Raw genomic sequence first — 14587 nt, 5'->3', positions numbered from 1 at the left:
CAGACTCACCTCCCCGTTGACGACCACGGAGTCCTGGCTGTGTGAGGAGGAGGGATAGGAGTAGGTGGGCTGGGCCGTCATGGGTTTAATGGTGATGAGACGCAGAGAGCCTGAATGGTCCTCATAAGGGTCTGGGAAGAAGACACGTCAAATAATAAGATATAATGGGTGGTATAGAAATTCTATTAAAATGTGTCTAGTAGAGAAAAAGAATATTGAACAATGCAGTTTTTATTTCTTGTGATACCTTTATTTTGATTAAACATCCAAAATTTATCAAAAATGTTTTGAGAGAAGAACATGTATGGAGATAAAATGACAAGTCAAAACACTAAATTTAAACAACAAAGAATTGCAACGTCATTTTTTGCAAAACTTTAATAGAACCACAAGTTTTTTAGAGAAATGTCCACTGAATAGCTGGTATCAAAGTTCAGACGCCTTAATGCACAGTGTGTTGTTTCTCAAACAGATCATTGCAACTATCAATAATGGAGGTAGAGGGATGATGATTTGGGCTCTTTGGGAACCTGAGTCACTGAATCAACCATGATCTTCCCTTTTAGTCAAATATGATGCCATCTGATCAACAGCTGAAGCTAGGAGCAAACTGGGCTATCAACAGAGCTGCAACAAAATGGCTAAACAACGACATGAAGGTTTTGTTTTTGCCTATAAAAGCGACAACTCAAACAGTCATGGGAACTTATCAAAAACGTGGGAACACAAAATGTCAGTGAAGTGATGCAATGTTGCAAAAACTTCTTCGATGAAAATAAGAGACTAATAAAATCTTACAGCAGCGATTACTGTGAGGTATCGCTGCTGCAGGCTCTTCCAAAACCCAGCTGATTTTTCTGAACAGCTTTGTCTCTTTGTTTTCATGCTCACTTTGGCCTGGATGAACTGTTGCAAAGAGGGGGGGGAAAAAGCATTGTATCACAAATCTCTTTTATTTAGATCCACTTGTTGCCATGGGAACAACAAAGTTAGATGAGGAAATACAGAACAATCTGCGTTTTAATAGTAATGCTGAGAGAAAAACAGCAAACAACCTCATGTTTATCTTGACGAAACAACATCACTGCACTGTGGTGGATCTCAGACATGTGAAGCTCGTATTTAAGGTGATGCAGTGTGTTATTGAAGAAGGGAGCAGATGGGCGGTGTTGTGTTGCTCTGAGTCCACTCTGACTCACTCCCAGACTGACATCATGATAACTCAGCTCGAAAACTAACAGTGTCAACCGGCCTTCATCTTGGCAGCAGCTCAGCTTGCATTATTTGTTACTGAAGCTGTGTCAAGCATGACAGTCGAGGTCGGGATATCAGGTGGGCGTCACAAACAGCAGACACCATAGACCAGATTGGACATTTTAACAATGCATAAAGATAATACAAACACTTGACACCCACATCTGCCGTGACAATAGTTTTACTACCGTCACAGCAGATGTTCAGCACAATATTTATATTCAAACATTCTTTTTTCGAATGCTGATTGCTGTGTGTTTGGTGTTGCTTTGAATTTGTGAAGGACTTTAATCAAGGATATAAATATTGTCAATAAAGTTGCAGCTTAGTGGAGGAAAAACACAGTAAAAAGCAAATGCACACTTTCAGTGTATGAATAATTTGGTTCTCAACTAGCTTCTCAAATGTACAGAACGACCCACAATGAATTCTACCTTTTCATCTATGTTCTTTTGTCATCATTAGTGTTGCAGCCCAAGTGTATTCAGGCTGCAAAGGAGCCTGAATACACTTTCTTCAGCCTTGCAGAAGATAGTGAGGGGAGTTAAAGGGTCTTTGAAAAGGGTCTACATCCTCTGCTAAGAATCTATTTCAGAAATACTAAAGAAATTGGACTCTGAACATTGTCAGAGACTCTTTATGTCCTTTCAAAGAACTGACATATAAAAATGTATAACTTTTTTCAATTCACAATTACATGACTTTGAGTCCACTGCATTACAATTAGAATCAAATTGAACTGTATGCAGCCAAATTTGAATCAGTCTTCTTAACTGGATTGTAGTGGATTGCTCTGTTTAAATATTCCCTTTAAAAAGAATATGAATTTGAACTTGTTTTTTTGTAAAGTGCAATGGGATAACATTGTGAAATTGCTACTCACAAACTTAGCTGTACTGAGATTAATCATTCCCTTTTTAAGCTTTCCTGCAAATACACCAGCAACTCTGTTATGTGCCAATATTGGTATCATTAGTATTCAACAACAATGTTCAAACATGTTAATCCTGCAGATGATGCAGAGCAGAAATCTGGAAATCCCCACTCAGGGTGTAAAAGTAAAGTGGTAGTAGTAATAAACTTTATTCCGAAAGGGAGAATGTTCAGCTTAAGTATAAATGTCGTCATTTGATGCAGTGTACCAGATTATAGCACAAACACATTTGCATCTGCAGTCCTCTAAAGCTTTCAGGAAAAGTTTATTTTTTCACCCTGCTCATTCATTCTAATAAAAAACCTAGTCTTGTCCATTTCGAGGACCCTGCAAACACCAGCAAAAGGCTGAAACAAACAAACATCAATTCTTGCTGAGATATTCATTAATTAAGCTAAACTGAATGACAAATTACACAATTTACTGTGAAAATGCGTATGGCCGAGCAAAAGAGATTGAAAGTCATTCTCCTGGACTCTTTGGGTTAAAAAAAAAGTTGAGGAAAAGTTATGCAACCAATCTTGAGTGTGCAGCAAAACAAAACGATCTGTCACCTCTGATCTTTGGTACTATCTAGACACAATAAAATATTTATCACCAAAATGAAGTCTGTCTTGTGAAGCACTATATAATTGCTGTGTAAGCATGTCTTTGTCAAGTGAAGGGGTCTTCAAGTGCAGTCCTCCAGCTCCACCTGGATCAAATTAACAGCCTCTGCAGCAGAACTCGATGGCATGCTGAAGGGGTAATTTAACCAGCTTATTTAGATAGTTTAGGGCCAAGGACACATCTAAATTGTCTTGCAGGACAATGGCTTTCGAGGACTAGAGTTGGAGACCAGTGGTCTGCCTAAAGAAGTCTGTGGTATTTTAGAAACTCTGGTGGTTTATGTTTGATGCTCTCATTCTGATGATAACATGTTCTTTAATTGTTTTCACTCCTGTCTTGTTGTAACCTCCGCAATGTTGTGTTGAGACAGCATGCATTATCAAACCAGAAATTGCAGTGGAGGAGGTTAGCCATCAGTAATTCTATTATTTGCACCATTTCTTTGCTGTCGTCACACATCAAACTGCCTGGCAGACATGCTATTGTTTTCACAATGCACAGATTTTACAGTCAATGAATACAACACCTAGTTGAACATGTGTTACCAGCTAAAGCTGAGAAAAAAAAAATTGATTTGCTTTTCACCTGTAACCTTCTGTTGCCAGTTGTCAATGGTGTTGAGGTTCAGTGGATCTTGTATTTTATGAAAAGGTGCTGTATTTAGACTGATTATCCAATTAGCATATTGAAATACATGCCCACATACATACACACTATGAGCTGTGAAATCATAGAGGAAACAGAGGGCGTCCTAGTGAAGTTGATACTGGCAAGAGCTGACCAAAGTAACCATGGACTTAAGTCTTGTAGAACAGCTGTGATCTTGGAATAATGTTTTGGCTTTTCCATGTTATGTTTTTTTTTCTTTGTAATTTGGTATCAGTTCCAGACCAACAACTCCAAAGTTTCCAGAGGAGTTTCAGATAATTTTGATTAATTTATATAATTCAGAACACCACTTTCACATGTATGACCATGGTCATTTCATAGTCTATCTGCACCATTCTCATAGAAGACTTGAGCAACCTCGTAGCTGCACCTCGTAGCTGGGCTCTAAAAAACTAGGCTATTTTTTAAGATTGCAGAGGCTTCTTTCTGAAAAGGGGACACATTTATGATGTAAAACAACAACATTTTGATGGTAATTCCATCAGATTCCGGTGTTTAAGCTTCTGTGTCAGATCTTCTCTATTTCTGTTTATGTTTAATGAGATCAGGAAGGCATGTATGGTTCCCCAAGCACGGACTGGCGAGATTTAATTGCATAACAGCAACAGTCAGAAAGTAAATAAAATTCCTGCAGTGCTAATTTGCTTTTCATGGTCTCTTTGGCAGTTCTTTAGTATGTGTTTCACCTCAGGATAAGAATCCCTCAGGTTTAACTCTGACTCACACAAAACCATAAAGGTTTGATAATTGTGAATAGTTTTGAAGTGACAGCATGCTGTCATATATTTTCCCACCCACCTTCCTGACTTTTCTCATGTGGTCTAATTGAAAAAGAACCTGAAATTATATATTCAGCTGGTGACTATGTTTGTCTCTGTACAGGAATGAGGTGAAGCAAAGCAAAAGAAAAAGCACCAGAAATACTGAAATCGGAACTTGCCAACATAAGTAATGCAGGATGTGACAGGATGAGTATTTAGGCTTCAGCCAACATGACGCCTTTAATGTGAACCTGTGAGTCGTCAGTGGCTTTATGAAGAATTTCACAATTCGCAATAATTATCCTTTAGGTTAAAAAAAAATCATTGAATAAAAATGCAGTGGGTGATTTTTTTGTGCCAATCAAAACATCCAAACTTTCATTACGATGGACTAAAATTAAACTTATATCCATCCATCCCTCTTTCCTCCGCTACTGTTTCCTTCTCCTCACCGTTGTTGCTCCTCTTGTGCAGCTCCTCCTTGCCGTTCTTGATGCTGCTGCCTGTTGCGGTCCTCCGGGCCGAGGAGGTTTTGCTGGTGTTCAGCTTCCCTGAGCTGTTACTTGACACTGAACCATCCTCCTCACTTGGCAACCGTCTGTAGTGGCCATGGCAACAGAGAGACAAGAGAGAGACGGTAGAAGAGGGGGGGGGGGGGGGGGGGGGGAAGAGGGAGGGGGGCGCTTGTGAGTGTGTTCACAAAACGGGCATCATTTCACAGTTATTACTGGCAGCAGACTATCAACTTTAATTACAAGTGAGGAAAACAATGTTCGTGGGTAATTAGCGACAAGAATAATTTTAAAAGGGCTTTAGAAAGAAACATGTTCCAAAAGTCTACAAAGCAACTCTGAGGACGCAAGCGAAAAAGAGATAAAACTCAATTTCTGGTTAATTATTTAGATCTGAAAACATTCAGAAAAATTTAACAAGTGTATTCTTTTGAAGAAGAATTTAAAATTTTATAAAGAATAGTTGGAGAGAGGGATGACCTTATTTATACCTTGGGAACATATTGAATCACTAAAACATGCAGGTTTTTGGTGTTTTATTTTGTTTTTCTTACAAACAAAAGGAATTGTTGAATACTGCATGGGTGAAACAGTAATGGTTTTGAAAGACTTACAAATACAATTCTTAATGGTATGGTGTGCATTTGCATCTAGTCTCCTTTAACCTCGAGACAAAGTCAATTAATTTCTCAACACAACACATAGTTGACTGAATAAACTGAGTCTACCTGTGTCTTACTAAATTATAAATGTTCTTTGAAGGCCTAAAGTGTTTGTTACAGAATATTTGAGAGCATCATGATGAACAGTGGAGAACAGCAGACGGGTCAGGGATCTGGTTTAAGGCATTGTTAGGTCAGAAAATAATAACTCAACATTATCTATCTAAAACCTTTGAGCCTTTTTCAGAGAACAATCTAATATATGTGGTAACTCTGGAGAAGCTGCAGAGATCAACAGCTCATTTTGGACAATTTGTTAACACAATAACTATCAGTTGTTTGTTCCACAAATCTGGACTTTATACAGGAGTGAGAAGAAATGAATAGTTGACAAAAAGCAATATGAATTCCCTTGTTAACTTTACCACATGTTGTGTAAAATGATTTGAATTATGTACAACATGCTGATGGCAGAATCATACCGTGGAGCCTTTTGTGTGAGTATGTTTTTATCAGGGGTAGGGAAGTTGGTCTGACTTGATAGGAAAAATGGATTGAGCCCATTAAAGGCTAATCTTGGAGTAAAATGTGTTAAAGGCAGACAAAAATGAGTCCAGGGCAAAACCTTTTATCTGGAGAGGAACCTTTAGCATACACCCCAGGCTATGAAGGCATGTTTATGTGTGACAGTGGCACAGTAAAATGCAGACCTAAATTTTTCATTGTAACATTACAAAGTGTAGAAAAACTTTGAGGGGTATAAATACACTTATACCCCTCAAAATAATCAAATCAGGATATTGTGATGATTAATCTAAATTTCAGCATATTCAGATGGTATGGGCAAAAAATACATGTAAATAGATGTGGGTTGATGACAAATTTTCATCATAGACATAGAGCTTGCTGAATCGAAGCCACAAATAATTAAAGCGGTTCTTAAAGCAAAAGAAGGTCCAAACAGCAACTTGGTGAAAAAAGTAACCAGTAAACATAAAGATTTGTTTTCACTTTTTTTTTTCTGTTTGCTTCAAATGCACAGACAAAGCCATACACACTGTGGACACACGCATGCATACCCAGGGTTATGTCAGCTAGAGGAACCTCACTCCATGACAGGCTTGTCTTCAGGTGGTGTGAGACCCACGGATCAGCGAGACCAAAAATGGCAGAACCACAGGCGAGGCAAACGTGCAGCTTACATGAATACAAGTTCACACAGCTGTTACACACACACACACACGCACAGCCATGGCAGGAGCCAGCGATTGGCTGCTCTACAAGAAAAGAGCCGGAGGGATGGAAGGCAACATACAACGTGAGAACCATGTAAATTTGTTTGTGAAGGCCAAAGAGGGGAGCAGAAGAATCGGTAATCACACTGCTGGAAAGTGATGTTCATCCCAATATCTGTCTTCTGTCTTTCCTGTGTGCCTCACACATTGATGCTCCCTGGAGGAGGAACTGAGCAGAATAAATGCACTCCCATTGAACCTGTCCTCTGCTGCACCGTGCTTAACATTCAGTCTGTGCCTGTTTCTCTCCTCACACAATCAGCAGGTAAAACTACAGCTGCAGTTGTTTTTAGTTCAAAACAAGAAGCATTCTTCAGATGATTAGCTATTCGTTTCTGTCAATACAACAGAATTTACTGCATTGGCAACAGCTATTTTAATCCACTTGTTTGAATAAATCTTTGTTTTTAAACTCTTAAATTATGTAAGCTAGTACTAAATACTAAAAGTATGATTGAAATATTTTCTGAGTTTATTTTTGTTTTACATATATTCTCTGCTTTTCCAATCAGCTAGGAATGTCTAAATAGTATATTTTCTTAGCCACGTTTTAAAATTGGCAAGATGAGAAAACAGCATTTTCTTTTGGGTCAGATGATAAACATTTACCACAGCTGAGTGTTTCAACAAGACAACAACAAATACACATCAAAACTAGTTTTGGAGTGAATAATCAATGCCACCATAAAGCTTCTACAGAAATGGCCTTCACCTCTACTCTGTTAAAAATCTAATGACTACGCTACACCGCTTATCCAGAGCCAGAAAACCAATGTGTTTAAATGAACTTGAACAGTCTTGCCAAAAACAGAGGTCAAGCAGTCTCAATAATGCCAGAAGCTTATTGAAGGCCATACAGTGTGTGTTTTCTTTACAACCTGGCCAGGTACATGCATAAAAATATTAATGTAGTTGTGTGATTGAGTCATTTTTCGTCATTAAAATCTACTAAAGGTGCATGTTGTAACTTAAAAGAAGACTGGTTTAAGAGCATCATTAAAATGCCACGCTAAAGATAACGTTCATGCCCCTGATTTATGCATATAGACTTCAGAGTAGCACATGTTCTTATAACAAAGACACTTATTTCGATGTGCATCCTACAGTTTCAGTGACTTTACTATTACATGAGTAGGTATGTAGAGGGTTAAGAGTGTTTTATATGCGATCAAGTTAGATATCCTTTGCAACATCTGTGATTCTCGTTGTCCTCTTTATTTTATTTCCATCAAACACACCATTACCTTCAGCCTGAGGAAATAGTAAAATCTAACCATAAATGCATCTTTCGATGTTTCAGTTGTTCTCGTTCTACACCATTACAACAGTGTGTATGTGACAAATGTTTAGTCTGGTAGTGAAACAACAATTTTACCTTTTATAAACCCCAGCTCCTTATAAGGCATGCGTTACCGGTCGGTAAAGCTGATTATCACACTTTGCCGGCGCCTGTGGCACTGTAGCATTTCATCATTGTTATACAGGAAGGTTCCCTACGGCTCGAATACAGCTGGGGTTATAAATATACATGTATTTATTATCCTTGAGAAGCAAAGCACAGCTAATCCCACCCCCATTTATTTTGGTTGAGCAGTGAGTAAATGAGGTTGTGTCTTCACTCTATTTTAATTTATGCTAAATTATGTGAGCTGAGACTTGGTGCATCTCATTTATGAGGGAAATATGTCATCACTAATGTGGGTGGATGCATGTAGGAGTAGCATGTACTAGTTTACAACAAACTGCTTACCACTGTGCTCAGATGGATTTGGTGTTCATGCTGAGAATACAAAGAGGACGCAGAAGAAGAGTAGCCTGTTTTTGTTGGGGTTTATTTTCCACCTAGACGAAGTGAAAAGCCTAGGATGTTGCTGTGCAGGTTAATAATTCAGATGTTTTACAAGCCACATTGAATATTTAAATGATTTCATGAGAGGCTGTACTCCGAAAAACATGAAATAAATAAAACTTAAATCATTATATATTCTTTTAAAAGCCACTATTTACATTTCCATTTAAACACATCAAATTTGTGTACTCAATAAAATACCGACATATATAAATTGGTACAGATATATAATGCTTGCAATTTTGATGCTTCATATGATTCAGTAGAAATCTATTTCTTTAAAACTACTAGCAAAAGATTATTGAGTTAAATAGATGATATTTGGTTCCAGATGTGTTTTTGAAATAGAAAAAATGGAAACAAAAGAGAAAATGTCATGTTTTAAAGTTAAACTGGTGAAGACTGACAAAAATGTGCATTAACCCCAAAGCTGTTGGAGCATTAAAACAAACAATTCCTGTGTCTCCCTACGGACATCTCCCTAAGTTAATCATTGCATTTGGACGGAGCTGATTTGAGACAAAGACCTGTTTCTGTTGCAAAGCTCATGTGTGACTGTGTCTCATTGCTTTTCAATGGACTCTCTCATGGGGTGTCATTTGGGTTTAATTGGCTTAATTGTCCACACCTTTGAGTAAGAGGCATACCCAGAGAGGATTGCAGTTTTATCTCTCTCGGTGACTGCAGTTCATCATGCTTGTGCGTAGCTTCTCCCAAATGAATATATTTATTTTCATAAGTCTTCTGTTGCAGGATATATTTTCAGATTATCAAATAATGTCTTTAGTTTCTATCACTGTCAAGTACAGAACCTCCAGAGTTCTCCATGAACAAGTAAAGGTGCGAAAAGCAGCTGACGGGTCTCGTTGAGCCAAAAGGTTGTTTCTAATGCATCTGAGCTTTTATGGGTTCAAATCTTTTCTGTTTGTCTGGAGTCACACTGTTGTAACTCAAGTAACTGAATCTATGTACGAGAACAGATGACAGCCCCACTGTGTGATAATGATAGGCATTTATTTGCATCTGAAGCTGCTAACTGAGATGACGGAGAGATTTTAACGCCAGGTATGAATTGAATCAGCCAAGATAGAGAGCAGTTCCATCATGCCAGTCTTAACATTTTGATGCCAACTTCTGTGCGTGAGCAGAAATATCTTCTCTTTCTCTTTCCGTCGACAAACAGTCCCTCATTAACACGAGTGTTATCTTTACATCCCGTCAGTCTGTCAGAGTCTGAACTGCTTACTCCTGGCTTTTCTCTAGCTTAACACTGTGATACTCAAACAAACCCTGATGTCTGGACTTTAGTGATGTAAAGCTCAGACATCTGCTCCCTTTTCTCCTGGCTTCCAGCAGGAAACGGTCTCTCCGGTTACCTCATTATCCCAGCAATGTAACTGAACTCAAACACAGGATTTTGCAAAGGTGAGAATTATGAATTATGAATTATGAATGTGATTACCAACAAGAAGCAACTGCATTGTTGTGAATGAAGAATAATTAAGTCAGAAGTGTGATATGGAAAATCTCTGCCTTGCTCTGTCACTGTGTCAAATGTTGCTCGTTTCATCAGAGAACAAATGTGACAAACTCTTGGATTTCTTTTTTTTTTTCAATCATTCAAATAAGATGTGACTATCTCTCTCTAATTTATTTCTCTTTTTAATAAATAACCATGCCACTGCTGGAAAACCAAACTGTTTCTACAGAGTAAGAAACACATTTAATATCTATAATGTAAAATCAACTTTTATGAGATTTATCATCCTCATCAAAAACATACCTGGAGCGTTGCTTTTATTCTTTCATGCATTTTTGAAAAATCATTGAATCTCCCATGGCAACCCATCGGATGTGCATAAATACTCGCTCATACAAAGTGCCACTTATATACTCTTTACATGAAGGTATATAAGTTTCCAAGCGAGTCTATTAGCAAACACCTGGTGGAAATGCTCATCATAGAAACTACTTCTGTGTCCAATGCTCCAAACAATAATTGTAATTGTGAATGGACAATGTGGTGATGAAGGCAGAGGGTCTGAAAGAGCAGGAGCTTCTTAAAGTCATCAAATTACAAAAATGTGAACATATTTTTTTTTGTTTTATCTATATATTTAAACAAACAAGGAGGGACAAAGCAACATTTTGAGTAAGCATGTAAGTCAATATCTTACCCTCCTTTGTGTACATCAGCTGATGGAGGTCTTTTATTTGCAGTCCCATCCTGATGAACCTTCTTATCCAGAGACATTGATAGCGGAGCATCTCGAACAGCAAGGCCCAACACCAACGTCTCTTTGGTAACAGAGACAGCCTCATCACCAGCTCGACCCAGGTGCTTCTTGGCATAGTCAAAGCCCTGTACAGGCTAGCAAAAAAGAAAACGGCACAGAGGAGGTCACAGATCCACTTTCACTCAGAATTGTTATGTATTACATAAGCTCAATGGGTCAAAAGCAACAGCAGACATTGAAACCACCAGCTACAAAACAGAAAAGTGCATGCAAAAACTACATCAAGTCCAACAGTCAGTCCTGACAGCACATAGGTGTGTCATACTTACCAAATGGCAAATTACACCAAGTCAATGTAATTATCGAGCTAAACATAAAGGTTCAACAAATGATAATTGAATCTGCACACGTTCCACCATGACACATTGTTGACACAACAGAAGAGCAAATTGAAGCCAAAACTGGTTCAAACAAAACAGCAGTCCGCTGCCGGCTCAAATTACTCAGTAAAAAAGTTAAATTCAAACACAATACTTCCAAAACTGCTAAATAAAGCTTAAAACATCCAGATGACAAAAAAAATCTGTTAAGATTGCCTGTTCAGTTAAAGACATGAAGACATGAAGACAACTAATACTGTCTACTAAGTGGAAGAAAAATTAATACTCTGCTCACAATTCAAATGAAAGTAATTTGACAGGCATTCCTCCTTAAGCTATTTTTATCAGTCTCCAAACAGCAGAGCTTATATAACAAAAATTTAAGAAATAAATAATTTGGCAACGCCGCACCTTTGAAGTCAAGAGTTTGTTAGGAGGAGATAGAACATTAAAGAGACAGCAGAATATGTTTGTGACAACTATCCATAGTTGGAATAAATTATTTTTTGGATAAATGGCTTTCGTTTCCAGGAACACAAGAAAAAGAAAAGGTGAAAGAATGGATTTGGGTTTGGCAGCAACAAAGATAAAAACCCAATTTGTTTTTTGTTTTTTGTTGCTCCTCTTCTATTTTGAGCAGTTCCAACAAGAAGATGCTCAGTGCATGTGATGATGCATACTAAATTCTGAGAACATGTAAGGTTAGGAAGCAAGCTAATAATTCATTGGTCACACAAACACACCGCCATGCCTTCAGCTTGCTTCAAACACAAGCAAGCTGTGGATAGGACTCATGCATTTAAGTTCATAAACATGAAACAACTTCCAGACAGTCCTGTTTGCCCACTGTCATTAATTTGTCTATAGCTCCATGTTGTTCATCAGTTTAAGAGGAGATGGACTTACCCAACTATGTATGGAGTTAGGCAGATACCACTAGATTACAAGATTAACTTTAATATCTTGTTAGCCTACACGATTTTAAATGGGCTAAAATCAGTTTGTTGAAACAAATATTTCATTTCTGTGCTCCAGCCATGGCACTCAGGTCAACACTCTGTCGCTTCCTGATCCAAAGTTGATGTTGTAAAACTTAGTAGGTCTTAAGAAATGGTCAGATGGTGGATAGTTTCATAAACACCATCAACGATTCAACTCATTGAGATTCACTACAGTGTTTGTGTTTCAAATCAAATATGTATATTATAATTTTCAGTTGAAATTAAATGTTTATCTGTTCTTTTCACTGGGATATGAGATTTCATTGATTTTGTTTTGCTTAATTTATGCTGGGCAACTTGTTTTTTTTTATGTATTTAAAAAAATGAAGAAAGCAGCAGCCTGTGAAACAATAATATCAAAGTTCAACATTAACAAGAAAAGGAAAGCATTAATAAAAAGTCAGGTGAGAATGTAAGTGATAACTCTGAAGGCCAGTAGAAAGCCAACTCAATAATATGCAGCTGTACTAAGGGACGCCAGTCGGACATTTGGTAGATGTAAAGCTCAGGCCAGAGACAGGAAAGGGAAAGTAGCTGACGTGTTGCTGACCAATCTCCTCACAGATTGGTCAGGTCTTTGCAGAACTTGTTGACAAGCCAAGTAGGTAAATCAGCTTTTTGTCTTTTGCAGGTGTGTTGGAACTGGCATCCCAAAGTTGCAGGACAGTGGCACTCAAGGACTGCACTTAGAAAGCCCCTACTAGAAGATTGAGAAACTGTGTATAGATGCTAATGACAGCAACAGTGGCACTTAACTCCAAAATATTAGAGGCAAGGGTTTGCCATGTCACAATGCAGGACCCACAATGCAGGTCTTGCAATGATGCCTTTGAATCGTATAATAAAAAATAGTTTGAAGAACTGGATTCATTTTGTATGCATGTCACAAGTGACGCAGGGGGAAGGTTTAGGCTATAGACTGTGGACATGGTCAAAGAGGCTAGAGTGAGATGCTGAAGGAGCTTCTCCCTCAAGGGAAGAAAGGATTAAAGATTTGTGATTCAGCCAGTCACTGACGAGTAATAGCAGCTGTCCACGGAGACTGTAAAGGTTCTCAGAAAAGACAGGACCAAAGGATATAACCTTGAAAAGTGTAGCTGACATTTCAGGGATGGTATTTTACCTTCATAGCTCACAATTTATCATCATCTTTAAGGTCTTTTCGAACAGTCATATCATTCTATCCTAATTGTCTATTCTTCTTTTGCTTTAATTTTCATTTATTCCCCTCCCATTTCTCCTTCTATTGGTCTCTCTCTTCTTTTGCTCCCTGAATGTCGGTCCTTCATCTCCTCAGAGCAGGCCTGTTTAATAAAGACTTTGGCTGCAGACAGACATTGCGGCACAGTGTGAGCCTCTGCTCAGTCTGTCAAATATGAATGTTGTTTTTTTTTTGTTTTTTTTATTTGGGGGTTGGGGGGGGTTTCCACATCCATCTGGAGTACCAGCAGAAGATGAGAGCAAAAACGAAAACACAGGAACCTCAACATTTTCCATTTACTTAAAGATGTGTGAAGTGACAGTGAGCACAACCCCACTCCGCCAGCAAATTATCTGTCCTGTTAGAATCAAACAGACGCTTCTGCTCATCTAATTTTAGTTTATAGCATCAGCAGTCGGCAACTCGATGATGTAGAGCAGATGGACAAGATGTGCTGTCTTCTTCACAAGGGCCAGATTGATTTAAATTCAAGTCTTGCAGGGCAAGGAGCAAGACTGAACCAGAGTTTTGTACAAAAAGAGATCAGGTATATTTAAAAAGAGAGAAGAGAGTGCACATCTGCACCAACCCGCTGTGGTTAGATAAAACCCCCAGGGGCCCGCCGAAGAATGATGCAGCAAAATGCAAAACACCCTAGGTCCTTTAAACAGCAGCTGCTGCTTTGTACTTGCATTGGACACCTTACAAATGATAAATGGATTTCTTGTACTTTTTGCTGATTCCACATGCATTGTACTTTGAACACAAGCCGACTATCAGAGGCTTTCACACTCACACAAGGCAGCACTTAGGAAGGAAAAGTCATTTTGAACAATCTTCCAGCTGCGCAGCCAAGCAATGAAGTGACTCAGGCGTTGCAGAAAGACTGGCTAATGCCCATCTAAACATGCAAACATCATATAAACCACATTATTGATCAGCAGCTTCAGCTTGTCAAGCACAGTGACTGATCTTAAGGCAGATGGGAGCATGTTGCACACACACAATACACCTCACTCAAGGCAGATCAAACGAGTGGGAGTCTATTACTGTGCTCATATTTAGTTGGTGCTCAGACAGCTTTGAAAAATCACTTCGCTCCTTAATATCAACTCCTGTTAATATTCTCCTGGGGAAAATTTAAAAAAGATTAGCACACAATTTGGATCTGGACCAATTGAGGTTGTAAATTAATCGAGGCTGCCAGATGAGATCAGGTGGAA

General features: G+C 38.4%; 1 protein-coding gene across 2 annotated transcripts in view; it reads right to left on the bottom strand.

Annotated features, from left to right (window-relative positions):
- The window catches only part of kiaa1549la (KIAA1549-like a), an 82822-nt gene that overhangs the window by 13957 nt on the left and 54278 nt on the right, over positions 1-14587 (bottom strand). For both annotated transcript variants that reach the window (XM_055028682.1, XM_055028690.1), the window contains 3 exons: positions 10723-10916; positions 4680-4825; positions 10-131 (listed from right to left, as the gene is read on the bottom strand). In XM_055028682.1, coding sequence (XP_054884657.1) covers positions 10-131; positions 4680-4825; positions 10723-10916 — 462 coding nt within the window. The remainder of the gene's footprint in view (positions 1-9; positions 132-4679; positions 4826-10722; positions 10917-14587) is intronic.

The sequence above is a fragment of the Poeciliopsis prolifica genome, unplaced genomic scaffold, assembly GCF_027474105.1.
Source record: "Poeciliopsis prolifica strain line A6 unplaced genomic scaffold, Auburn_PproV2 SCAFFOLD001, whole genome shotgun sequence".
NCBI classification, from domain to species: domain Eukaryota; kingdom Metazoa; phylum Chordata; class Actinopteri; order Cyprinodontiformes; family Poeciliidae; genus Poeciliopsis; species Poeciliopsis prolifica.
The sequence above is the reverse complement of the archived record's forward strand: the minus strand, read 5'-3'. Positions and strand labels throughout refer to the sequence as shown.